This window comes from Drosophila obscura, unplaced genomic scaffold (genome assembly GCF_018151105.1).
Source record: "Drosophila obscura isolate BZ-5 IFL unplaced genomic scaffold, ASM1815110v1 contig_73, whole genome shotgun sequence".
Taxonomy (NCBI): Eukaryota; Metazoa; Arthropoda; class Insecta; order Diptera; family Drosophilidae; genus Drosophila; species Drosophila obscura.
This window is the reverse complement of record NW_024542865.1, coordinates 2,009,163-2,034,469: the sequence shown is the minus strand read 5'-3', so window position 1 is coordinate 2,034,469 and position 25,307 is coordinate 2,009,163. Positions and strand designations below refer to the sequence as shown.

At 49.0% G+C, this 25,307-nt stretch overlaps 7 protein-coding genes and 1 long non-coding RNA gene across 9 annotated transcripts; 3 read left to right on the top strand and 5 right to left on the bottom strand.

The window, feature by feature from the left end:
* Nucleotides 1–658: 658 nt before the first annotated feature.
* Nucleotides 659–1,138, bottom strand: LOC111065168 (histone-like protein 18C). Its single transcript, XM_041595489.1, has one exon. The coding sequence runs from the start codon at nucleotides 1,136–1,138 to the stop codon at nucleotides 659–661; it is 480 nt and encodes a 159-aa protein (XP_041451423.1).
* Nucleotides 1,139–1,822: 684 nt separating this feature from the next.
* LOC111065167 lies at nucleotides 1,823–7,410 on the bottom strand. The gene is made up of 8 exons (XM_022353175.2): nucleotides 7,170–7,410; nucleotides 5,727–5,820; nucleotides 5,488–5,591; nucleotides 2,936–3,046; nucleotides 2,626–2,860; nucleotides 2,434–2,554; nucleotides 2,243–2,359; nucleotides 1,823–2,178 (listed from the first exon to the last, which is right to left on the bottom strand). Exons 1-8 carry the CDS (start codon nucleotides 7,254–7,256, stop codon nucleotides 1,884–1,886), a joined length of 1,164 nt encoding a protein of 387 aa, XP_022208867.1. The 5' UTR covers nucleotides 7,257–7,410; the 3' UTR covers nucleotides 1,823–1,883.
* Nucleotides 7,411–10,728: 3,318 nt separating this feature from the next.
* On the top strand, nucleotides 10,729–12,154 carry LOC111065112. Its single transcript, XM_022353108.2, has one exon. It carries the CDS (start codon nucleotides 10,729–10,731, stop codon nucleotides 12,058–12,060), a length of 1,332 nt encoding a protein of 443 aa, XP_022208800.2. The 3' UTR covers nucleotides 12,061–12,154.
* Nucleotides 12,155–12,633: 479 nt separating this feature from the next.
* On the top strand, nucleotides 12,634–14,256 carry LOC111065007 (gustatory receptor 8a). 2 transcript variants are annotated; one of them, XM_022352935.2, is made up of 4 exons: nucleotides 12,634–13,621; nucleotides 13,706–13,857; nucleotides 13,941–14,030; nucleotides 14,090–14,256. In XM_022352935.2, exons 1-4 carry the CDS (start codon nucleotides 12,754–12,756, stop codon nucleotides 14,162–14,164), a joined length of 1,185 nt encoding a protein of 394 aa, XP_022208627.2. In that variant the 5' UTR covers nucleotides 12,634–12,753; the 3' UTR covers nucleotides 14,165–14,256. The 2 variants fall into 2 exon arrangements, with proteins under 2 accessions (XP_022208627.2, XP_022208628.2); XM_022352936.2 differs by having other exon boundaries at nucleotides 13,941–14,034.
* Nucleotides 14,257–15,735: 1,479 nt separating this feature from the next.
* On the bottom strand, nucleotides 15,736–19,130 carry LOC111065006 (protein GPR107). The gene is made up of 7 exons (XM_022352933.2): nucleotides 19,024–19,130; nucleotides 18,725–18,923; nucleotides 18,490–18,600; nucleotides 18,256–18,401; nucleotides 17,172–18,141; nucleotides 16,684–17,085; nucleotides 15,736–16,609 (listed from the first exon to the last, which is right to left on the bottom strand). The coding sequence occupies exons 2-7, from the start codon at nucleotides 18,863–18,865 to the stop codon at nucleotides 16,019–16,021; spliced, it is 2,361 nt and encodes a 786-aa protein (XP_022208625.2). The 5' UTR covers nucleotides 18,866–18,923; nucleotides 19,024–19,130; the 3' UTR covers nucleotides 15,736–16,018.
* A 246-nt stretch (nucleotides 19,131–19,376) lies between these two features.
* Nucleotides 19,377–19,787, bottom strand: LOC111065009. The gene is made up of 2 exons (XR_002606943.2): nucleotides 19,665–19,787; nucleotides 19,377–19,607 (listed from the first exon to the last, which is right to left on the bottom strand). It is a non-coding gene; the product is annotated as an uncharacterized LOC111065009 (long non-coding RNA).
* LOC111065008 (histone acetyltransferase p300-like) lies at nucleotides 19,785–21,025 on the top strand. Its single transcript, XM_041595488.1, has 3 exons — nucleotides 19,785–20,038; nucleotides 20,131–20,150; nucleotides 20,450–21,025. The coding sequence occupies exons 1-3, from the start codon at nucleotides 19,987–19,989 to the stop codon at nucleotides 20,882–20,884; spliced, it is 507 nt and encodes a 168-aa protein (XP_041451422.1). The 5' UTR covers nucleotides 19,785–19,986; the 3' UTR covers nucleotides 20,885–21,025.
* Nucleotides 20,973–24,464, bottom strand: LOC111065005. The gene is made up of 5 exons (XM_022352932.2): nucleotides 24,339–24,464; nucleotides 24,127–24,276; nucleotides 23,650–24,038; nucleotides 23,364–23,543; nucleotides 20,973–23,273 (listed from the first exon to the last, which is right to left on the bottom strand). The coding sequence occupies exons 1-5, from the start codon at nucleotides 24,424–24,426 to the stop codon at nucleotides 21,168–21,170; spliced, it is 2,913 nt and encodes a 970-aa protein (XP_022208624.2). The 5' UTR covers nucleotides 24,427–24,464; the 3' UTR covers nucleotides 20,973–21,167.
* Nucleotides 24,465–25,307: the final 843 nt, after the last annotated feature.

Sequence of the window (25,307 nt, the reverse complement as noted above, 5' to 3'; positions counted from 1 at the left end):
CTGCTATCAAATACGAAGAGTAACAGAAAATATATTGTTTTACTTTGTTCACAAATTCATCTGCGAATCAGGCAGGTATGACCAATTGAGAATTTTGTTTACATATTAGGAAAGGAAAACGTAAGTACGTATTAAGTATTAACAATTGAGAATTTTGTTTACAAATTAGGAAGGAAAAACGTAAGAATTTTGCTTACAAATTAGGAAGGAAAAACGTAAGTACGTATTAAGTTATCACTAACAATTGAGAATTTTGATTTGGGAATAAGGAAGAAAAGTGTAAGTACTTCAGTACTCCATTATGTTTCACGTGCTGTTTGTCTGGACCAGTTTATTTCGTGTTCCGCCTGAAAAAAACAAAAACAATGGGTGCCTGGTTCTAAAGTATTGGCAGGGAAACGAGCATCAACTGTAAGTACTCACATCTTCTGTCGCAGGCGTCGAGGATGCGTCCGCGTGGGCGGTATTTTAATGTGTCCTCAACAGTGGTGCTTTCCTGGGACTTCTCAGCTGCAAGTTGTGTTTGCCTCGAGTTTATGCTGAGTTTACGATGGCTTTGATTAATTGTTTTTGTTTTTGTTTTTGTATTTTGAGTGCTGCTTTTGTCTGGATCATCAACGGAGCTTCATCATCAGTTCAAGGGTCATCAACAGGTCTACTAGTGCTTCGCACACTTGGACTTTCGACGGGATCTGCGACGCGGTTTCTTTGCGCAGCTCTGTTTCGGCTTTGACTTCTTGCAGCTACGTGACTTGCGTCGTCGCCGTTTGCCACAAGAAGACTTTGCCCGCTTGGACTTGCACTTGCCTCCTTTGCGCTTGCGCTTTGAGCTGCCGCGTTTTCTCGTCTTCTTGTGACAGCCAGCGCCCTCCGGTTCGTTGTGAGAGTCTAACAAAGACACGGACGAAGCACAGGGGGCCCACAAGCGACAGCTGGAGCACTGGAACCGCTGTGCAGGCGCCATATCCCTCCACCGCTGCGCAGCTACGTTGAGCTTTGCCTTTGGTGAGAAGCGTTGGCCCCGCAAGAAATTGCGGTAAGCTGCTGGCGTTCGCACGCCATTGGCCTTTTCCCGAACTGGCACGTCGGAGTCGGAGTCGTAATCCGACGAAATAGATGAAGCCTCAGAGTAAGACATTATTGAAAGCAAGCACAAATAAACAAACAAAAAAAAAAAAAATTTAAGAAAAAAAATTTGAAATTTGAAAATTTGATTTTTTGTATTCTGTATTGTATTTGTGAACTGTGTATCGGTTGGAGTCTGGAGTTGGAATGAGCTCAGGCCTGGGCTTTGCCTACGCCTCAACAAAATTTGGGATCAAGTTCGGTCTCAGAGCCTCCCTAGATTGTGTATTTTTGCGTGTTCCAATTCTGCTCTTTTCTATGGAAATTTGATTCATCAGTCGACTATGAAACATATGTCAGTACAGGTACAGGTACAGGTACAGGTACAGGGTGCCCCAAATTCTCCTCCGTGAGGAAATCACAACAATCGGATACTTTTTGCATTCCCCTAATTGCAAATTGGATGCGAGATAATTGCTGACTTTGGCTCAAGGATATTTTTCATTCGGCATGCACAGCGCCAATATTAAACAAATTGATGGGCTGAAGGGGGAAAGGTCATAGCCTTTCGTATGATGTTTATTTTTATTATTATTAAATGTTTACGTTTAAATTTACCATTTTTTGAGTGGGCATCCGTGGGCCTTCTTTTAATATTTTTGTAGTAAGTTTAAGTACTTTTCAAAGACTTTATTTATGTATTTATTTATTGGTTTTAATGCCCAACAAAACCGGATTTATTTTGTTTGTTATTTTGAAAAAAAAAAATACCGCCATTTGATGAACTTTGCTAAACATAAAATTTGCCGCATTTAAAGCTACTTGAAGAGCAGTGGCAGCCTGCAGTGGGGCTCCGTCTCGCCGGGATTGTCCGAATAGAGGGACACGGTCCTGGCGCTCAGATCGAAGACGCCAACGGCAATGGTCTTGACCACCTCGTCGCAGCTACCATTCTCCCGCCACACGCAGTACTCTCCGCCAGAGACGTCGCCCAGCATGTGGCGCACATCCTGCTCGCTCATTGGCGGCTTGTAGCTGCCGAATACCCGCATGCGCGATACGCTGGAATCGACCATCAGGGCGTTCGCCTGATCCTGGCGTATGCGATCGAATCTGGGAGCGATCGAAACGGTAAAGGGTAAACAGAGTACTGTTCCTGCTGCGGATATCTACTCACTGATTCACATGGTAGTTGTGCTCGCCCAGGGGTATCTCCTTGATGTTCAGAAGCGACTCATTCTTGCGGTCTGGCGATGGGGCCATCTCCACGTTGTAGAACATCTGGCGCGGATCGCTGTGGAATGCCCAAGGGAACACTGTAGACTCTGCGGCAGGGCAAAGCCCAAAGCCCGAAGCTCCGATACTCACGCCAAGAAGGTGAAGTTAATGGAGCAGGCGTCGGCTGCCCCCACGCCAGCGTCCCTGAGCACCCTGAAGGCATCGTCCACGTTGCTGGTGGCCAGCAGAGCTCGTGTCAGGAAGTGTCTCGCTGAAGCGAACGGCATTAAGGATCACCGGATAAGGATAAGGATACGGATAGCCTGGAACAGGCACACTCACGTGTCTTGCCGCTGCGCAGCAGCTCCGCGCTGATTGTGTTGATGCTGAAGACCAGTCCGTGGTGATTCTGGTTCATGGTGTAGCCGGGCAGGTGGCCCGCATAGCACAGCGACATGAAGTGCTCCTCCTTGACGTTGTACTTGCCCTGCGGCTTGTCGCTGACGATGTGCGCCACAACAAAATAATAATGATTGAGCGCCTCCGTGAGGGCGTCCTCGGTGTGGCCCAGCAGTCGCTGCAAATGAGATGCGATGCGAGTGTTAGTGCCACCTGCTGGCGGGGGTTAAGCTGCTGCCGGGGGTTTACCCACGCAATTCTTTTGGTTGACAATAATGGTGGAGCAGCCGGTCGGCTGGTTCTTGTTGCGCGGCTGCAGCTTCAGGGCCTGCGGCAAGATGTCATCCAGATGCAGCAGAAAGAGCTGGCAAACGAAAACGAAACGCAACCGTTTAAAATTTGATCAATTACTTTGGATAATTGGCCTGCACCCTGGCCACCCTGGCAGATTGCCTCTGATTGAATATTTTGTAAGTAAGTAAGGCAGACGGCGGGGCCTGAATACTCAATCGATATGCCTGCTTAATTATTTATTTATGAGCTATAAGCTATCCCCCCAGCTGAAGCGATTCCCATGCTTATTTACTGTATTTACTGTGTGTCTGTGTGTCTGTGTGGTGCATGGATCACAGCCATGACTCTGCTCTGGTGGGCCTCTTTGGCTAGCCTTCCATTCTTGCCAACATTTGAGATATTGCAATGGCAAGGCATCTCTCAGCTGCAGCTGCAGCTCGTCATCGATCCAATTCCATGCTAATTATCAATAAAGCTGCAACAGAGAGCTGCCATCGAAGTGCTAACACAGCTTAATGCAATCATAATGCTGCTAATTTGAATTATTAATTGTCGCCCAGGTCTCAGTCTCCATCTCAGTCTGCGTCTCCGTCTCCGTCTCCGTCTCGGGCACCGTCACAGCAGCCAAAACGAACGCACTGCCCACCGTGTGGCGCTGCTGATGGGGCTGGGCTGATGCTGATTTAGTTGGTTGGATAGATGTACATATGTATGTACGAGTTGATTTTCATAGTTGCGCGGCCAGGGTCAGCGCGATTTTTGCGTGCAATTAATTGCTCGGACCAAAAGCTGTACGAATGCTGTGAACAAAAAATTATAACACATTATCGAGCAACAAGGCAGCTGCTCTGCTCTGAGCTGCGACTTCTGCATTGCTGCCCCATGCTGCCCCATGCTGCCCCATGCTAATGAGCCATGTGCCCAATCCCCCAATCCCCCAATCCACCAATCCCAATGTCAATCGCAGTTCCAATACCAAATGGCAGCCATAGGCCAGGCCAAATGAAGCCAGGCAAGGGTTAAGTTCAGATCTGAGGTGTTGCCAATTTGTCAGGCTTCTCTTCTCTGCTCTTGCCTCTTGCCTCTTGTGTGTGCTGTGGCTCTACAAATTGGCTTAAATTAGAGGGGAAAATGTCTAGGCTTAGCACTGGCAGGCACTGGCAGCTGTGGGGGATCTAACTTTGACAGTTCTACCAACTGCAGGGATAGCTGCAGATTATTTGCTCGAAATTGAGGCCATAAAGTGATAATGATTTAGGCTGCTAAAACATAGCTAATGTAACCCCGAACCCGTCTCGTGTATCGGCATAAAAATACCTGGCCCTGCCCATGGGAAGCAAAAGCAGAATCAAAGAGGGACTAAAAATCGATGGAGGAACTGCCGTTGGCTTATCGTTGGAATGAAATGTGCTGGTCGTAATTTGAGACACAATTATTTCACCACAAACCTGATTAAAAATAGTACAAGGGGCGCGTAAGTCCCAAGACTATAAATTAATAAAATTATCAATTTCACAATTGCATAAATTTCAGAAACAAGTTATTGTTTTTTTATGGCAGGCTTTATCTGTAAAATAGATCGTACTTCGAGGTAATTTCAGTGTGCCGAGTCTGGGGGGGGGGGCCCCTGGAGATGTTTCCGCTTGACAAAAGGTTGCCTCGAGTCGTGGTAACCCTTGGCTGTGGTAGGGTATGCAGCAGGCAGCAGGCAGCAGGCAGCCGCAAATCAGAACTAGTTCAATGTCTGTGCTCTCTGCACGGGGCAGTTTCGACTGCTGCTTGCTGCACAGTGATCGCTGGCTAAGTGGGAATCCTCAGCTCAGCTCAGCTCAGCAATTAGATGAGGCAGAAGCCCATTGTTGGCATTGTTGAACTGTGCACGTGGCGGGTGAATCCGCCTGCCAGTGCATCGATTACAATAAAATTAAATTGGAAAACTGAGCTAAACATCTGCTAATTGCATTGTTGGATTATCTAACAACATGCAGCCCTGGCGGTGTGTGAAGTGTACCCTTTTAGCCAATTAACACTGTACAGTTAGACAGAGAGAGAGAGAGAGAGGGGGAGGGGGGGAGAGGGCAGTGCACTCGGCGCTGTCATTGGACACCCCACAGACACGCAATGAATGTCCCACAAAGATTATTCAATTGCACGACCGACTCCGCGTCGACTTTGACTTAAAGTTTTTCCCCCTTGAGCTTTAGCTACACCGTTAGAGCCTGCCACACTCCCTCCCACACGGCGTGGCCTTGCAGTGTCGATTATTAGCGTTAAATTACAATATTTAAGCCAAGAGGCAAGGCAAAGCCAAGAGCCAAGAGGCAAGAGGCAACCCCAACAATTGTATTCATTTTAATGAGCATTTAATTGTGTACGATAGATAATGCCATATTACCCATTAGTCGGTCGCTTACAATTTACAGTTGGATTAGTTGCTAATTAGCTACAGCTACCACCCCCACCCCCACCCAGACCCTGACTAATTTGGAATTGAGGCTAGCCTATGCTCACCTTATGGAATTCCACCTCCGCACCATCGGCCACGCCCTCCAGCTCGCGTATGTACTGGGGGAAACTCTCCTTCACCGACTCCAGGGTCTCATTGTAGATTTGCTCTGGAATTAAATCAAATCAAATAAATCATTCTAATCCAATTCAAACCAATTCAAAATCCACTCGATCATCTATCCATCTATCCATCCATCTGTTGTGCTCCCAAAACTATATATTTGTGTGGTGGGTGTACTTACTGCCTTTTGGGGACTGATAGAGGGGCAAGTACGTCTCGATCAGTGTCTTCGATAAGAGCAAAAAGTTCTTAATCATCGAGCCAAACGTGCGGCCCTGCAAACCAATTAAATAAACAGAAAACAAATACAACCAAATTATATATAAATATATAAATATATTTCCATTATAATTAAACGATTAAATGCTTTCTAATTTTGTAACAAAACAAAACAAACAAACAAACAAAATAGAAGGCACGCCCCCCTATGGAGATTTTATTTTATTTTTTTATTTATTTACTTGATGGAAACAAAAACATATAATCGATCACGACCGATCGATCGATCGGCAGTGTAAAGGAAACCCAACGACGACTAAAACACAACCAGACAATAAAGAAAGAACACAACACAAAAAGAAAAAGAAACATGAAACATGAATAATGAATAATGAATAATGGAATGGGTGTTGGGGGTATATAAAATAACCTTTTGGGTGGGCAGCAGAGACGGACATGGACACGCGGACAAGCGGACACGCGGACACGAAAGCGGATAACTGCGTGCCGTGGAGAGCTCCATGCCATGCAAATTAGATCGGATCGGATCGGATCGGATATTACATATCACGAATCTGCATTAGCATTTGGCATTAGCCAAACGAAACAACGTCCCGAGACTTGACTGTAAGTCTGGTCTGTGCTCTCTGGCATATACACATATATATGTATGTATATATATGTATATTGTAGGTATGTACGGGGTAACTGCAGTAAAGATAACCCCAACCACAGAGCAGACAGATAAAGCTGTTGGCAGCTCTGCTCGCGTTGCCTGTTGCGGCCAAGAATTGCTGGGCTTCTGAGGGGTAGGATATATATATATACATATATTTATCAATTTATAATTATAGATTTATTTAGTGCAACTTCACTTGTAAGTGAGGGAACAACAGGATATAATTAATATAATCTAATACAAATATAATAATAATTATATATATATAATTTGGCTACTTTCCGTTGGCTTTAATTTGGCCTTTTTATGCTTGACTTTCCTTCCAAAAGGTAAACCAAAATAGTGTACAAATATCAATGAAATGTTGCACTTATTTGCGCAGAAATTACGGAGCACTGATGCCACATGGCACACAGTCGAAGTCCAAGTAAAGATGGTAAATGTCTTTAGCTCACTTTCAGACTCTTGCTCAACTATTTGGACTATGAGTGCACTGAAGCCATTAAGTCATTAAATCAGGATGCAATATGCTGCACTTATTCCGCAAATACTGGCACTTAATAACCAAAATTACTGAGTCTGAGTCTTCAGCCAGCCACTTTGCGTCACAATATAATCTAGATAATGAACCCAATAAAGGTCCCAAGGAATTGCAATTTAAAATTCAGTTGGCGTGACCAGCCTAGGAGTGGGGAGTGGGGAGTAGGTAGGACTTCCGCTACTTACCATATCGAAGCCAACCTCATAGTGGGTGCCGCGTGTGTAGAGGACGGGCACCGCCTGGCGACGCGGCAGAATCTTTCCGGAGGACATGGCACTGATTGGAGGCAAGTGAAGTGAAGTGAAGTGGATTGGATTGGATTGGAGCAGCGGCTGCTTTTGATAACAGTTCGTTTGTGTTTGTTTATTTGTTTTATTTGGCGCTCTAAAAATGTTATCGCTGCTGCTGGCTTGTATTGGTTTTGTTTGGGTTGGGTTGGGTTGGGGGTATACGTATCACAAGAACTAGAGTAAGGCAATAAAACTTGCACCCAAAAAAAGAACACAACGAATTTACAATTTGAGATACGGGGGCTGTATTCTTTGATTAATTGCACAGCAACTGGAGAATCAGGCGGCGGCTAATCTGTGTGCGGACTCCACTCGGATTTGGCCAGCTTGGTTCTGGCTTGGTTCTGGCTTGTTTGTTCTGTTCTGTTCTATTGCGCTTGAAGGCAGAATTCAAACTGATTTTGGTTTGTTTTGGCGCCGTTGTCCCAGGCCGGGTGGGCCAAGCATTAGCGATAGCAGCAGCAGCAGCAGCAGCAGCAGCAGGCAGCAGCAGCAGAAGCAGCAGCAGCAGCAGCAGCAGAAGCAGGCAGCAGCAGCAGCAGCAGAAGCAGCAGCAGCAGCAGCAGACGAAGGCGTCGGCGTCGGCGCTGCGGCCGAAGCACTTACTCTTGACAATATCAATCCAAACGACCAAGCAACAAACGAGCCGACTGACTGGACTGGACTGACTCTGATGACGCGGCCAGCAATGATGACGAGCTGCCGCTGTCGCTGGCGCTGCCGCTGCCACTGCTGGCCAAAGCAGAGCGCGGTGACGTCAGCGTTGGCACGCACCACCACCCACCTGTCCGTTTTCACTCCTTTAAGCTGTGATCGATGGAAGTGAATGGGCAAAAGGAGTAAGGGACAGTCGCGAAGGACTCTGCCTTACTATTCCCACGACTACTGGCGTCATAAAGTGGGATTATGTGCTGGCTCGGGGTTCCCATCCCTATCCCATTCGTATTTGCATTTACATGTGGGAGGGAACCCTGTAGCCTGTGGCTCGTAAGTCAATTAGAGGGCTAATAGGCTTTACAATTTAATGCTGGAATGGCAGTTTGTTCTTTTCTGCATTTCTTGTGCCCCTATGCTTTGGGGCCCCACATGGAGTGTGCTTACGTATACGTAATACGCGTACAACTATGACCATGAATATTTTTTTTTTGTTATTTTGCTTTTGTTTAGCGTGCACATACATATGTACATACATATAAACACGTTTAATTTATTTTCACTCCTAGCTCATTTCTTTTCTTGTTTTCTTTTCTTTACTTGGCTTTGTCTTGTCTTGTCTTATTTTCATTTGTTGTCTCATTTAAATGAGTTCGATTTTTGCATGAACGGAACTCAACCGCATTCCCCAGTGCCAAAGCTAGACTTCCCCCCCCATTCCCGCCACTGCCATGGCTGGGCAGTACATTTCCACGCTGTCTGAAAAGCGTGTGAGAGAGCTGAGAGCTGGATAATTAATTAATGGGTAAACCCCACCGAGATGATCTCAAATTATAGATTAATTTTCGGGGCTTGTTGTAGCGAATTTCCACAGCAGCGAATTAAATGCGAATAAATTACAATCACAATTCAATCGGAGATGTTTCTGCAATATATGTATAAAAATGAGTTGCATTTTAAGTTTGCATCTTCTGTATTATAATTATTATAATTATTGTATATATTTTTGGTTTTTTTTTTTTGTTAGTTTCTACATAGCGAGCAGAGCTACGAGTATGAATGATGAACTTTCCTGACGATGATGATGATGATGCGATAATGCCGCAGCGCAACTTTCTCAGTGTTGGGCCCCCCCGCCATTAGCATCACAATTAAATTAATTTTTTAATTTCACACAAACAACATTTAAAAGATAATCACAAATAATCCAGATATTATATAACTGAGAATATGGGATATGTGCTGGTACTATCTGTGGGGGATATACAAAGGTGTGACAGACAATTTCTCAACTGCAATTCGGTCTCAATGATCGAGCCAGAAGACCCATCGAATCGTTGTTCAACGATGGGGCAGAGACCACCCGAGCCCAAAGACGCTTTCATTATTGAATTTTTGAATTTTTGGTATGAACTTTCGTTACGATTTTTATTTGGCTGGCGGCTAGAAAAATGTATGCGCCGCATTTCAATGATAATGAAAACAAAAGTTAAAACAAACACAAAATGAACAAAAAGAACCGCTATGTGGATAAACGATGCTACCAGCCAGCAGGGCCAAAGAGAGTGAGAGTGGATGGCAGAGTGGCAGCGAGAGAGAGAAGCGTAGCAGCGCTGCGCAGCGACGACTGTCAAACGGTGGTTGCCAGAAAATGACATTTTACAGTTGCTTTTACACTCTCTCTCTCTCTCTCTCTCTCCTAATCGCAGCGAGCATGTGCACTTTGTGTTGCAGGCGGGGAACACACACTTTTATGGAGCTACAGAGGGGGGATACAATTGGAATCATCTGGAAAATGTCCATAGCGTCTATAACCATAACGAAACAAATCCAATATATTGTGTATTATAAATTAAATTATTTTTTATGTTGAAGTTAGACTTGGACACTGAAAGTAACCTTTCAATAATGCTCTTTAAATATTTATGTAGTTTTTCTTGTGCGTGACAATATATATATATATATATATACACTATGTTGTCATTGTTCATAATGTGCAGTTTATGTATATAATTTAATAATTTGTATGTTGCGTGACTTAAAAAATCAACTTGCTGCTTGGCTTTCAGTTTAATTGGCATTTTTCAATAGAGACACATTCAATTCAATTACATATACAAACAAACAAACACAAAAACGAAGACTATTTCACAAGTAGGGGCATCCTTTTCCTTAGGGGTTCTGTTTCTTAAGTTGATTAGTTGGTAATTAGTTGTGGGAGTACTCAAACCGAGTACGCGTAGCAGAAGTATCAATAATCATCACTAATCTATCAATCAATAGCGTATCAATCAGTAACCGTTTTGTTCGAAAATTCTTAGATATGTTTACTGCTCAATAAACTGAACTAACTTGGCAAGCAGAGTAGAACAAAGTGCCGTTGTATATACATATTATTTATAAATGGCATTGCCACTGCACTCGCTACAGATCAGACTCAGATTCAATAAGGCAGAGCCAATTCTAGAGCTACTGAATATAAGCTTATAAATAAATAATATATACCGAGTATATGCGATTATGAGCTGAGCTACTGGAGTGCCCCTGCAAGGGTAGGCACATTTCGAAGGGAAGGGCATTCAACGGTCAACCTATGCATGGACCGCATCTCTTTCCACCTCTCTCTCTCTCTCTCTCTTCCCCAAAATGCCCCGAGGCGGAGCGTAGGTCAAGAGCTGCGTCGCAGCTTCGTCTGGTCTGGTCTGGTCTGGTCGGTGGCTGTTGTATATAAATTTTGACATGGGAAAGACTTCGGTTTAAACCAATTTTGGCAAGGCGGCGGTCTATAGGCCATAAGCTGATGACAGCCACCAAACAGATCGCGTGCGCGCTTCAACAGAACCAGATCGAATCCATACCCATACCCATCGCTAGACAAAGCTACAGCTACAGCCACAGCCACAGAATGCACACGAAGAAGCCGCTGCCAAGCATGTTACAGCACCTCCTGCCGCTGCCGCTGCCGCTGCTGGTGGTGTTCGGCTGTGCCTCGGTGGCCGCCTTCGGCAACGAGTATGTCCACATCAAGGTGCATGTGCCCAAGGAGCAGGGCGGTGAGCCGGAGGTGGCCAAAGTGATCCATCACTACCATCACCATCCGCATCCGCATCCGCATCAGCTGCAGCGCCTGCAGCGCGGTCGCCTGGCACCGCCCAAGCCGAAGCATCCCAGTCCCCTGCTGGAGAGCGTCATACTCTCCGATCTGGATAAGCCGCTGCACATGAGCGAGCACGCGGACTACCTGAATCATGCCAAGGAGCTGGCCGCCCATCTCACGGAGTCGTTCAACAAGAAGCAGCCGCCGCCACCACCACCGCCACTGCCCCCCAAGAAGAAGGTGAACACCTACACGATCATCGAGGAGCAGCACAGCTCCAGGCCAGTTCCAGCTGCAGCTGCAGCTGCCGGGCACAGTGGCTACGACTACGAGGATCATCCGGAGCACAGTGTGGAGACGTACCGCGTGATTGAGTCCCGCCCGCCCCAGCCGAACCACCATCAACACTACCACAAGCAACACCACGCCCATCACGAGGAGGAGGAGGACGAGGATCTGGATGTGGATGTGGGCTACCACTACCCATCCGCATCCGCATCCCAGCGATCCCATCCGCATGCGCATGCGCATCACTCGCATCGTATTGGCGGCGGGCCCTATGCAGAGCCCGCGCCCGTCGAGGAGCACATTGAGCAGGAGGTGGAGCCAGGCTACAGCTACTCTGCGCCCTACACCCATGCTGGACGCGGCGCCAAGTCCGGCCGGGCACCGGCACCGGCACCGGCACCGGCCTACACCCTGGAGGCACCCGAGGAGTCGTCCGCCGCCTACGGCTATGACTACTCCAGGCCGAGCAGCAGTGGTGGCAGCAGCACGGGCTTCCGACCATCACCACAACTGAGCAGCGGCGGCAGCGTCGATGGCTACGAGGATGAGCCGGCGGACACCTATGGGGCGCCAGCGCCAGCGCCAGCACCAACGCGTCTTCGTCGACCGGCACTGGTGGATTGGCCCGAGGCCACGGGATTCAATAGTGCCGCCCCCGAGACGTACAACGGTGTCGACAGCTACAACGTAGGTCATGTCCAGGGCTACGGCAGCGGGGGCTATCAGTACAGTGGGCCCTATCTGTAGCGCCCAGCCCCCCCTTAATTATAGACATATTTATTGGCCCCTTTTTTTTTTTGATAGTTGATAAGAGTTCCCGAGCAGACAAATATACATATGGTAGACCTTGAATGTACTCGTACGTGTTTTTGTGTGTGGTATGGCAACCGGTTGGAAAGTGGTTTAAAATGCTTCGCTCGGAAGAGCGGGGAGCGTGGAGCGTAGAGTGAGAGTGAGAGTGAGAGAACTTCTCGAGACCCTAGCTGCTGGCTACTTAAGCTAATGAAATGAGTTATGTCAGTCAGCCGGGTGACCCAGATGTTTAAATTATATGTGGATGGGCAGGCAGGTGCGACTGGAGAGATACCCTAAGCCAGCCATGGCCAGGCTATACATCTCTGGCATTCTCGCCCATTCTCTTTGCCACTTTTCGCTTGTGCATTCGAATAAATGTTCGCACCATTTGGAGTTTCAGCTGCCCTCAATGGAGGGAGGCTCAGAGTGGGAAATACTCCTACTGCTGATGAGACAATAAATATACGGGTATTAATTTATATTGCTGTTCGTTTGCTGTCAAATAAATTGCCAGACATCCTTGGGTACTGGGTACTAGCAGGATATGGGTGTTGCCTATCAGCAGCTTCCATCAGCCGCTGAAAATGTGTCGCCGGGATAAGCCAGAGAGCCAGTAGCCAGCAGAAAACCTGCAGCCAGTTCACGATGAGCGGCCGCTTGGGCCATGTGCTGCACTTTCACCTGCGCGTCTATCAGGTGCTCGGCCTTCATGGCCTGCCCCTGCCTGGGGATGAACGGCCGCGCAGGACGCGCCAACTGCTGCGAGCCTGGAGCCTGTTCATCCTGTTGGCACTGAGTGGCATGGTAGCCGTGTGCCTGACCAGCAATCTGGAATTTCTCTACAAGGGCGACATGTTCGGCTGCGTGAACGATGCCCTCAAGTACATATTCAGCGAGTTCGCACTGCTCTCCATCTACGGGGAGACAATGGCCAGCCAGCGACCGCTGGCCCGCTTCTGGTGGCTCCACGGGAAGCTCAGCAGGCAGCAGCAGCAGCAGCAGCACGGAGTAGGCCAGTCTCGGCCAGCCTCCATGCGCAGCGAACTGCTGCAGTATCGACGCTACCTGATCTCGCTGTACGGCATCCTGGTGGGGGAGACACTCGTCAATATCTGGCTGTGGCAGGTGCAGCCCGCCGACATCCACTTGTTTCTCTTCTGGAGCACATTCGAGCCGCTCGTCTTCATCATGTACCTGCGGAACATGCAGTTTGTGCTGCACATGGAGCTGTTGCGCCAGCACCTGGCCCAGCTCGAACGGGAGCTATGCCTGCTGGCCGACTACTCGAGATTTGCCAGCCGAACGGGTCGCAGCTTCAAGGGCTTTGGGCCCTTCCTGCGACGCCGTCTGCTGCAGAAGCAGTGCGTCTACAACGATGTGCATGAGATGTACACCTGCTTCCAGCGGGCCTTCTGCTACTCCACCCTGACCGTTCTGCTCTCGATCTACGTGCGGATCGCAGTCGATTGCTACTTCATGTACTACACCCTCTACATAGCCATTGCCAATTTGGGTAAGCCACCGAGTCGAGGCGAGTCGAGGCGAGTCGAGTCGAGTCCATTCTGATCCTTTATTTTGGGCTGTGTGCACCGTTCAGATTACTCGCTGATATTTCCCGCCTTGTTTGAGATACCCGCCTTCATCTATGCCTCGCAGAGCTGCATGGTGATGGTGCCACGGATAGCCCATCAGTTGCACAACATCGTCACGGACACCGGATGCTGTAGCTTTCCAGATCTCTCCCTGCAGGTACGTATGGCCCAGCCTGCACTCCAGCTAGCTCTACTCCGATTTCAATTCGTTGTCTCATCCTTGTGGAATCTTTTTTGCAGATTCAAAACTTTTCGCTGCAAATCCTTCATCAGCCGCTGCGCATCAATTGCCTGGGCATCACCATCTTGGACTGTTTCCTGATCACGCGGGTGGGTTGGAAGAGTCCTGCAGGTTCTGGCAATTCAATTCTCTTTCAATTTTCTTGCAGATTGCCTGCTCGGTGGGCACCTACATCATCTACACCATTCAGTTTATACCAAAGTTTAGCAATCAATACTGGTAGAATTTCTACTCTATCTTGGCTCGAAATGGCTCTCCGCCGTTGTTCTTCTGCACCAACTGGAACTAGAATTAATATTATTCGCTAGAAGGCTTAACCTTATAATGCGATTCCATTTATTGTCTTATTTTCGCTTGGCCTCTGTGACGCTCCTGAAATGTTGATGCAGCAGGACAGGAGGAGGAGCGGTGCAGACTCTTGCCCCACGAACATCAACAATTGCACTGATTGCTATATGGTAAATTTAAACCAGACCAGAGCTCGAAAAAGATGCTCAACCAATTTTTTGTACATATGTATTACTGTCTGCTCGCGGAAAAGACAGAGAAAAATGAAACAGACGTGCTCTCTCTCTCTGAGCAGAACACGTATTTTTGTTGATCTCGTGTTTTCGGTTTCGTTCGGCGCTCAGGAACTGAACATCATCGCATCATTCACTGAGAAAAACGAGCCAAGTGCAAGTAGGAAGTGTCTTTTTTTGTGCGGTTTTTTGTGCTCCTTTCCTCGCAGCCAAAGCTTGAAAGAGGAAGGGAGAAAGATATAGGGCACATCCTAATTGAGGCACGGACGCAACACACACACACACACACAGCATTCGCAAAAGACACTTTCGGCTCGAATGCATAAGGAGAGCGACAAGACACTCCCGTTGGTCGAGCAAAGAGCGAAGAGCGAAAAAACGAAGCGGAAGGGTCTTTTCGATTCCGTTTTTAATCGTGTCCGCGAACGACCGGTTTTTTTATGACTTCTTGCTAAAAGGGACCACTTCGCACGAGCTCCGATTTAAGCGGATGCTGCACCACCGACAACATAAATAAAACTGCACAAACCAATTATAATAATATTGGCCGATGGAAAATACAAAAGTGCTTGGACATAGCCAGAGCAGAGCAGAAGCAGAGCGCAGTCTTCTCGATCATTTTTGGGGCATTCACAAAAAAAAAAAAGTGCTGCCGCGTTGCAAACAGCGTTTGATGTTTTATCAGAACAAGTGCCCAAGGTAATGGCAGCAAATTTCAGAATTTCCATTACGAAATTGTTTTTTTGCTTATCTAGCTAATTCATGAGTGGGTGCCGAGTCTGACAGAGTTTCTATTGGCAATCGATCCAAGTTTAAAGGTAAATTTAAATTGTTAGAGTCGAGCCTTGGGGACTGGGGCGTGGGCTAGGTATAAGATGCATTCTTTCCTGGTTTATATATTAAAGCTTTTTTATATTCATTAAAATTATACATAAATTTAAACATATACAGTATATAGTATTTATATATATATAGTAGAGGATGGGAGGGGCGGGGGTGGGTTGAGTCAGAAGCAGCGTTCGGTGCGTTGGATTATTAAGTAATTATTTACAAATGTGTCTTCCGCCTGGGCGCTGGACGGTTGCCTCCTCCCTCACTCCCGCACGCTCGCACACTCTCCTCTCTATCGCTCTATCGAGTCTACTGCAAGTTGTGCCGATTGATTGCTCCACAAATTGAGATTATTCTCTGTTCCATTACAAAATTTGTAGCTCCTCTTGTCCTTTTTCTGCCTTATGTACGATCAGGATCTAGACTCAAGTATTATCTGTTGTCTAGCCATAATGCTACAGTAATGTTTGCTGAATTGATCCAAATAAAGACCTACACACACACACACACACACACACACACAATCTACTCTCTCTCTCTCTGGGGGTAAAATATTGCTAGAATTTCAGGGCGAAGATTCGGCGAGTTCTTTGGGGGCGGGTGTGGAGACACGTGCTGCTGGGAGACTAAAGACTATGCATTGGAATTATATTTATAAAGATTGGATTGCTTGTTTAGTGTGTGTTTGGGGGGCGGGGCGTGGGCTGGGGGATATTCCATATCGCCTAATCGTATTCATGACTTGATTCTCGTTTCGCAATCAGATTCTCGCGCTCATCCTCATTGCCCTCAATGATGGTTATGCCAGCACCGGCCGAGCCATGGCTGCCACTGCGATTGAGCGGCTTAATGCGGTGCACTGTTTCGGTTAGGCCAGAGCCAGTGAGCACCTCCACCTCATCGTCATCCTCGTCGTCGGGCACTGTGAAATATGGATGCGATGAAACTGGACGGAACTTATAGCCCGTCAGCACGAAGAACACATAGGTGGCCATCTCGCGAAACATCTCGTCCAGCCAGGCATACTGGAACACCACAGTCATCTGGAGCAGGTCGACAATGATGCGTGTGAAGTAGATATAGCAAACGATCATAATGTAGAACTGGCGGAAGAGCTTCAGTTTGCGTAAATTGATCGCCGCCTTGCCATCGGTGGCAGAGGCCTCATGCAGATGGCGAATGGACCACACAATGGGGAACAGTATGGCGCCGCAGCACAGCAGATCCACAAAGAAGAAAATGTTGTGCCAAGTGCGAAACTCGGCATCGCTCTGGTCCGATTCGTCTGTGATGATTTGGGCCACATTAGCCAGAACCTAGCGCAGCAGAATGAAGACAAGTTAGAGCCCCCCCAACAAAAATCACTCCAAATGCAGGGAGTCACACTCACTTGCAGGGGGATGACAATCATGAAGATCTTTTTGTCCTTGTCCGAGAGTATGTGCTTGATGAAGGTCCAGCCAGTGCCGATAAGCACTATGGTTATGAAGAGCACAGCCCCCTTGAGCAGATGGGCGATGTAGTAGAGTATGGCCCAGGTCTCCACATGCTCGCCGCGCTTCTCAATGAAATGATAGTTGATTGAATGGAACATGAGGGAGAGCGACTTGAGGAACACCAGCACAGCCATCAGGTAATGGATTTTATACACAGTGTGCTTGCTCTTCTTCAGAATGAAGACCCAAAACAGGCCGGACAGGAAGAAGAGCAGACTCATCATGAAGTACAGCGCCGGCAGGGGCATCTCCCCCGCCGACAGATAGTTGCCATTGTTGTTCTCCTCAATGTCCACCTGTAACAAGAAGGCATAGCCAAATGATTAGTTGATGTGACTCCACCTCCCCCATCCCCTCCGGGTATCGTGTGGCTCTAACTCACATTGAAGGACACTATTTTGGGCGCATAATAATTGGGACAGGCATGGAAGTACAAGTTGTAGAGGCCCTCATCCCGCAGCGTGGCCACCAGCATGGAGAAGGTAAAGTTGTAATATGTCACACCCTGGATGACCTGCCTGTCCAGCGGTAGCGTCGAGTCCTTGCACAGTGCATTCTGCGATTGCTTGTACGAATTATACATGCTGCTGCCCTCCCCCATTTCAGGCAGACTCTCGCCGGGAAAGGGGCCAAGTGGCTCAGAGGGCCAGGGATTAACAGGGGCTGGTGCTACTTCTTCGCCATCGTTGTCGGCCTTGGTCTTGTCGGATTCAGTGTCAGTGTCAGGTGCAGCAGCTGCAGCTGCAGCTGCTGGTGCAGCTGCTGGTGGTGGTGGGAATGAAGCCACCTTTGGCGCTTCCACTGGCTGCTGCTGTTTGGGCGCTGGTACAACATCTTCCTCCTCCTTGCCAGCAGCTTCTGGGTCGACAGCAGCTTCCTGTTTGAGTTCAGGCCTCCTCGGTGGCTTGTATATGGTGTTCATCAACGATTTTAAACGCTCCTTGTCCAGGGTAAGTTGTTCAGGAATCTTGACTGGTGCATCCTTCTCAGTCTCGGGAACAGCATCGTCCTGAATTTTGGCAGGAGCAGCAGGCACACCCTCCTTGGCGGCAGCCGGCACTTTGGGGCTGGGCTTCACATCGGCTGGCGTTTCGATTTTGCCCACAACGGCGATGGGCGGCGATGGTTTCACGACACGCGGCTGTCTCAGCTCTTCCGTATCCATGGGCTCCTCCACTGAATGCTCGTCCATGTCATCGGCTCCCTCGGCAGAGTACGGCGGCGGTATATCGCGCCGCTGCCTAAACAGCGCCGAGTCACTGACCTTGGCCAAGGAGTTGCGCTTGTGACGCGAGGCGACATCCTTGTAGATGTGCATATTGCCCCATTCGGGGGAGCACTTAACGCGCACTCTGTGCATGCAGAGACATGTGTCAGTGTGTGTGTGCAAGCAAGGTGTATCTGTGTGTGTGTGCAAGCAAGGTGTATCTGTGTGTGTGTGTGTGTGTGTGTGTGTGGCTACTCACTTTAGCTCCTTCAGATCGAGAACAAAGAATAGTATGGGTCCACTGGTCTGCATATTGGGCGGCTCCTCGAGTATGCATTTGTTTTGATGCGAGTCCAGATAGGGATTCAATTGGTCAATGGTGGTCTTGTCCAGCGACAGGCCAAACTGCACAACAGTTAGGTTAGAGGAGTTAGGCTCAAGGCTCAAGGCTCAGGGGTTCGGGGTTCGGGGTTCGGGTCCACCTTCTACTTACCAAGTCCCCGGAATTCTCTCCATCAATGGTCAGCTTACTGAGCTGCACATCCAGGTGGCCATTGGTGTAGAAGCCGAATGTGCTCAGTGCAATGTAGGGGCGCATATCGTTCTGTGTGTGATAAGTGGTTAAAGGAAAATATGAGTCAGGTGCCCATTTCCACTGCCATTGCCGGTTGTGCGACAGGGTGACAGGGGCCTTGGGCGGGGGGGAGGGCGGGCCCTCACAAACTTACGCGAACTTCCAGGTGATGTTTACGCGACAGCACAGCATGGGGAGCGCTTAATAGTGTGACAATAACTAGCAAAACTATTGATTTAATATTTAAGATGTGCGCCGGTGGCACCTGCTTCGCGAATATCCTCAGCGCACGCATTTTTTTTGTTCAATTATCGTCTCGCTGGATGGTGTCGTCTCGTGGCACTTTTGTGGCTCTGTTCCAGAATAGACAACAAATTAGTATGTGCCTGCTTCGATTGATACTGTCGCAATTGATTGGTTTCGTTTGACACTACAATTTTGAATTTTTCACACCTTTATCAGAATTTATTAGTTCTTTTTACACATTTATTTAGTTTCTTTTTATCAATACGCCACCCGGCCAGTGTGACCGCGGATTTATCGATCAAATATACCGCCCGGACCCCCAGAAATATTCCGAAATATACCTTCTCACGAACTGGCCACACCATCCACACACAACAACACATTAGAGGTGGAGAAATATCGATGTTCGTGGACATCGATGTTTTTCAATGTTTTCAAAATAAACATCGATGAAACATCGATGTTTTAAAAAATAGAAACAAATTTTTTTTTCTGTAAATTAAATTAATTTAATTGAAAAGATTTGTTTAATTTTATAACAAAATAAAAAGCTTTATTCGTAAAAGCAAGAAAACAAAAACAAATTTAATGAGATCAAAATACAAATCTTATTCTATAAGTTTAACAGAACATGGTTTGGTTCTTATTGATACATGAGTTTAGCTACGACATCAACTTTAAGTCTGGTGCGACGGTCCGATATGATCTGTCCAGCCTTGTTGAAAGACCTTTCGGACTCGCACGAAATTGCCACACATCCACCGACGTTGCCTACACCACAAGTTGAATACCTGAAAACATCTATATACAGTTAATAATTCAATTTATAAATTTATTTTTGCACATACCTTCTGCGCTTCCCTTACTTTACTTACCTTGCAAAAACATCGATAGTCGCCATAAAACATCGATGTTTCCAAAAATTTTAAAACATCGATGCATCGATGTTTTCATCGATGTTTCCCCACCTCTACAACACATCCATACCAGTGCTCGAAAAAAGAATTGGGAATCCCAGACTTTTGGGATCTCTATTTTGCAGGGTCATTTACATTTGCATGTTCCAATTCGCGAAAACTTTAAAAGAGAAATAAATTTTAAAAAGAAAATTTTAGAAAACATTTCTCGAAAGTCTGCAAAAATCAGCAGACCCCAATCCCGATCTCCACGATGTCAGAAAATTCGGACAAACCGCCCACAAAGCGGGTTAAAATGGATCCAAGTGAGTCATCCTACCGGCACTCCCCCCTACGTTACTCTTGGTTAAATTTTTGTACATTTTTTTTTGTTTCGCCAATGTTGCTGGCGGCGCAGGCAGTGGTGCGGGAACCTCCCAGCGGCAGGGAATCCGGGGGGGGGGGGGGGGGGGGGGGGGGGGGGGGGGGGGGGGGGGGGGGGGAAGGAGGAAAGGGGGGGGGGCCGAAAAAAGGGGGGGGCGAACCAGCAACAGTGTATGCTCCCAGCAGCACGCACACAAGTGCAATCGGGGTTGCACGCTGAAGGAGGGGGAGGGGGGGGGGGGGGGAGGAGCAAAAAGCCCCCCCCAAAAAAAAAAAAAAAAAAAACCCCAAAAACAAAAACCGCCAAAAAGCCAATGTCGGGGCGGGGGGGGAGGGGGGGGGGAACCTCCCAGCAGCAGCAGCAGGGAATCCAGGGTGTTGTGGGTGCCGCAGAAGCTGTGGCGGCTGCAGTCGGTGGTGGAGCGGGTGGATCGCAGGACAAACGCCAGGATGTGCCCGAAGACTGCAGGTGCCAGATCCAGAAACAGTATATGCTCCTGCAGCACGCACACAAGTGCAATCGCGAGGTTTGCAACGTCACTTGCTGCAAAGCGATGAAGGCGGAGCTGGCGCACGTGAAGCAGAGCAAGGACTGCAAGCAGGGCAAGGACTGCACCATGCTGTACTGCTTCTCCTTGCGCCAACAGGCACGCCACTACAAAAACTGCACCAACAGCACCTGCACATTCTGCTCTCCGCTCCGCCAGAAAGCCAATGTCGGTGGCGGCGCAGGCAGTGATGCGACCCTCGGCGGGGGTCCACACGCCCCACACACTGACAGTGTTTAGGCTTAAGCTTGGCTCAAGCTTGCAGCACCGCGGAATGGAAAAATTCCTGCCAACTTCATATAAAAACATGTATCCGTGTATCCGTGTATCCGTGTATCCGTACTTATTCAGTATATTTATGTAGGAATACATGTTTTTTTTTGATTTTAAAGTTTTTTAAATTGAAATTCTACGAGTGGAGTGTACGGTACGAGTGAAATACGTGCATTAAACGCAAACTTGTGACTTAGAGCTGCTGCGCTGCATTATATCGAACAAACGGCCGTTGCCGCCGGACCCTCCCTCATTCCATGTAAGCCATTGGGGGGGCATCGAGGGCTCCTAACTTGCGACGCGGCTGCAGACCCAGGCGCGGCTTGAACTTGCCATCGCCCAGCATTACCTTTGGCGGCACCTTTTTGCCCCGAAATGTGGCCGCCTCGAACGAGGGCGGCGGCGTTATCTTGGCCGATCTGTGCACATCCAGTGGTATATGCCAGGCGCCCTTCTTTGTGGCCGTGACAGGAGCAGTTTCTGCATCAGTATCGGTAGCCGCCCGAATGGGTTTCACCTGAGTGATGGCCTGAGCCTCCAAGGTGTCGTTGCGCTTTTTAAAGTAGACCACCTCCAGGCCAAGGGTGATCATGGCCAGCACCAGGCCAAAGAGCGTGGCTATGAACACACCGCCCAGACTCTCCAGGGTGATGCCCTCCTGGTCCTCGGAGAGCGGACAATTGCGGAGATTCGATTGATTCCAGTAGCGGGCCTTGAGCTCCTCGAAGAAGCGATCCTTCTGCAGCTCCAGTATGGCGTAGCTGAGCTCGTCCCCCAAGTGGCTGCCCTGCTGGACGGCCACCGCATACGGCTGTTCGGCGAACACCTCGCCCACCTCCGTCAGGTTGCAGTTTCTGGTTATCTCGTACTTGATCTCCGCCGCATCATGGATGAACGCATAGTCGGCATTCTCGTGGGCATCCACGTTGGCGAAGCCCTGGCGGGCATCCATCACCGGGCCCGAGCTGTTGATGGCCAGCAAGATGTGGCCGTACTGCTCCTTGATCGGATAGTCCCAGATGCGGAACTTCTTAAAGTCCTTGGAGGCATTCAGCGCCAGCTCCTTCCACATGCGGTACAGCGTGTCCTCCGCAAACTTCATATTGATGAAGTACTGATGCGTGTCCGATTCCATGACGACCGTGTAATTGATGCGCGACTGGCGGGCCAGCTGCTCCAGCGACTGCACCGGCGTCTGCATGCGCTCCACCGTAAGGAAGGCGGCCAGATTGGCCGTAAATGTGGCCAGCATGAGGACCACGAACAGCCAGTAGGCTGCAACCAGCATGCGGCCCGAAATGGCCTTGGGCGCCTCGCCGCCGCCCTGCGGCGTGAACGAGGTGAGGGCGAACCAGAAGCTCTCGCGCAGCGTAAACTCACGGCAGGCATACGGATAGGCGGCCCGGTTGTTCCGCGAGCTGTACGGCGAGTACTTGTCCATGAACCAGATCATGAAGGCCGTGCCCACCAGGGCGGCCACAATGCTCAGCCACACCTCCAGCCGCAGGACGGTCATGAACTTGAACAGCGACGTCTTGCGGACGGGCTTCCGGATGACAATCGAGATGCCCGTCTGCTCGTAGTAGGGCGGCAGGAAGTCGATGACCTCCTCCCGCTCCGAGTACATCTTGAGGGCGGCAATGGCAATGTCCGTTTCGCCGCGCACCAGATCCCCCACCACCCCGTCCCACTCATTGTCCGCGCTCAGCTCGCCCATGTGCCCCGTCCGGGGGGCCACGATCTCGTACTCAAAGTTGAGCTTCTGCGAGAGCCGCTGGATGAAGTCGATGCAGTAGCCCTCCCAGATGGGGGCGCCCTTGCGGTCGAGCAGCAGCTCGCCGGTTCGCTCGCTGCGCCGCAGGTAGCTCCAGGGCATGCTCTCGGCGGTGCCAATGCGAAAGAAGCGACGCGCCGGACTGACCGTCTCGTTGAGCAGGCGCAACGTGCCACCGCCCAGGGTCGACCACACGGCCAGGTCCGTTTTGGCCTCATGCTCGCTGGAGTAGTAGCCGGCGGAGATGTTTGCCGCAAAGGTGAGCGCCGGCAGGACCACTGCCGTGGGCTGGCCCGGCTCCAGTTCGTCCGGATACCGTTCCTCGGGCGGTGCAAAGGTCAGAAAGTTGCTCCAGTGCACCCAGTCCAGCCAGGAGCCAGGAGACTCTGTTTCGGTCTGGGACTCGAGCTGCGGCTGCGGCTGGGTCTGGGGCTCGAGTTCGGGCTCTGCTGTGACCAGCTCCAGCGAGGCGTCGGAGGAAGTGCCATTGCACTCCACGTAGATGGGCTGCGGCATCTCCGGACTCACCTGAGCCGCATTGATCAGACTTCTAAGGACATTCAGCAGCATGGCCCGCTGCAACTGGGAGGGAGAGCGAGGGAGAGCGATGGAGAGAGAGGGAGAGGGATTAATGAAGAGAGAACGGAACACTGGACAGGGCTGTGCTCTTACTGTGAATCCACTGCCGCAGTATAGATCCGGCATGGGCATGGACCTGCATATGGCACGAGCATTCAGCGTAAAGCGATTGGCCAGCTCCGCCTGCCGCTTGTACTTGAAGACCCGATCGCGCGTGTCCAGAAAAACGAAATGCCATTCGGTGGGTCGCTCAAATATGCCGCCCTTCTGCGCCTATCACCCGTCCAAGAGAGCCAAGAGAGCCAAGAGAGCCAAGAGAGCCAAGAGAGCCAGGAGAGCAATCAATTGAGTCCGGCAAAGGGAATGCCAGAGAACTCACCCGATCGAAGAGTGCATTCATGGCCGCACCACGGGCAAACAGGGCCACGTAGTTGGGCGTGGGCCTCAGGCCTCTAATGCGCTGCACAAAGTCCCCCCGCGGATTGTCGCTCGAGCTGGCATCGAGGATCAGCGTGCGAAAGGGATAGCCGATGATCATCTGCTGCATGGCCTCCTCGGCGTCGCGTGCATTCTGGAATACCATCGCCACATTGTTGGCTCGCTTCTGGCGCATGAAGGCGCCAAGCATCTCCAGAAAGGGCCGCAGCATCCGCTCCAGCCGCACATAGCCAATGCCCCGGGCGCGCACCAGACTGTAGCCCTCCGGCCAGTGGCTGTACGTGAGATCTATAACGATGCTGGCACCCTCGCTGGCTAAGATCTCACAGACTAAGTGCCACAGAGCACAGAGTGGAAAGGAAAGTTTACAGTGGAAATCAAGCTAATCAATCGAATCGAATCACTTTGTGGGTCTTACAGCGTTGCATATCGCTGCCATCTTTGGAGCGTGTCAATGGCATGGAGACGTCGGACACCTTGATGTCCAGGCGCATGCCCTCCAGCTCCTTGAGCACCACCACCATATCCGCATCGAACTCCGCACGCTGCAAGGGCTCTATCCAGAAGGCTGTGGGAGACAAAGCAGACTTTAGTTTGCTGTCCGCCGATCACAGGCATCTCACCGCTCACTTATCTTGAGCGGCTCCTGGGCGCTGGCCAGAGTGCAGCAGCCTGCAGTCAGTAGGAGTAGCAGCAACAGCAGCACCAACTGCACCATGATGAACCGCTTGCCTTGGGTTCTGTTACCGAATTGGCATTGCCATTGCCATTGCTACATATGTCTGACCAGCGCTGGCTGACCTGCGCTGCCATAATTGTTGCAATTATAAATGCGATACGAATGGCAGGCAGGCAGGCAGGCAGGCAGGCAGGCAGACGGCAGACGGCATGCAATGCCCATCAAAAGCGGGCAACTATGAATATTTAAGGACCGCCACAGACAAATGGCTGTGACAGGCCCCAGGCCCCAGGCCCCAGAACAAAATACAAAAAAAAAAAAAGGATTTTTAATCATTTTGATGAATCCAATTGGCTTACACTGCCGCTTGGATAGATTCTCCTTCTCGTACAGTCGCTGCATAAAAAGTTTTTGCTTCCTTTTATTCTTTGTAAATATTTGGGGAGCACAGCAAATAGCTGCAGCAGCATTAAGGACTGTGTCTTGCACAGGCCCCGTTCCATGGATATTCCAAAACAAAACAAAAAAACACCATTAAATATATATTGAAATATTTGTTTTTAATATTTAAGGAGCCCCCCTCTGTCCCAACACACAAAACCTCAGTGCTTGTGGCTTGAATTCGTTGCATAGATTATCAATTTTAATATTGAAGATGTCCCTTCCAAGTAACAAATTATTTTTGAATACAAATATTTATATGTTCTTCTTTTTTTAATATTTAATGAATACTTAAGATGTTCCCCACACAACACCCAAATGTATATTTTTAATTCGTTACCATTTTCATACCATATTCGCGTTTTTAAATTGTTTTAAATGCATAAGGAGGCGGCACTTAAAAATAAAACATTTTCTTTTTTTTTTTTAATATTTTGTATGAGTATTTCAGAAGATTGTCCAACTCCCGCCCCCAACCC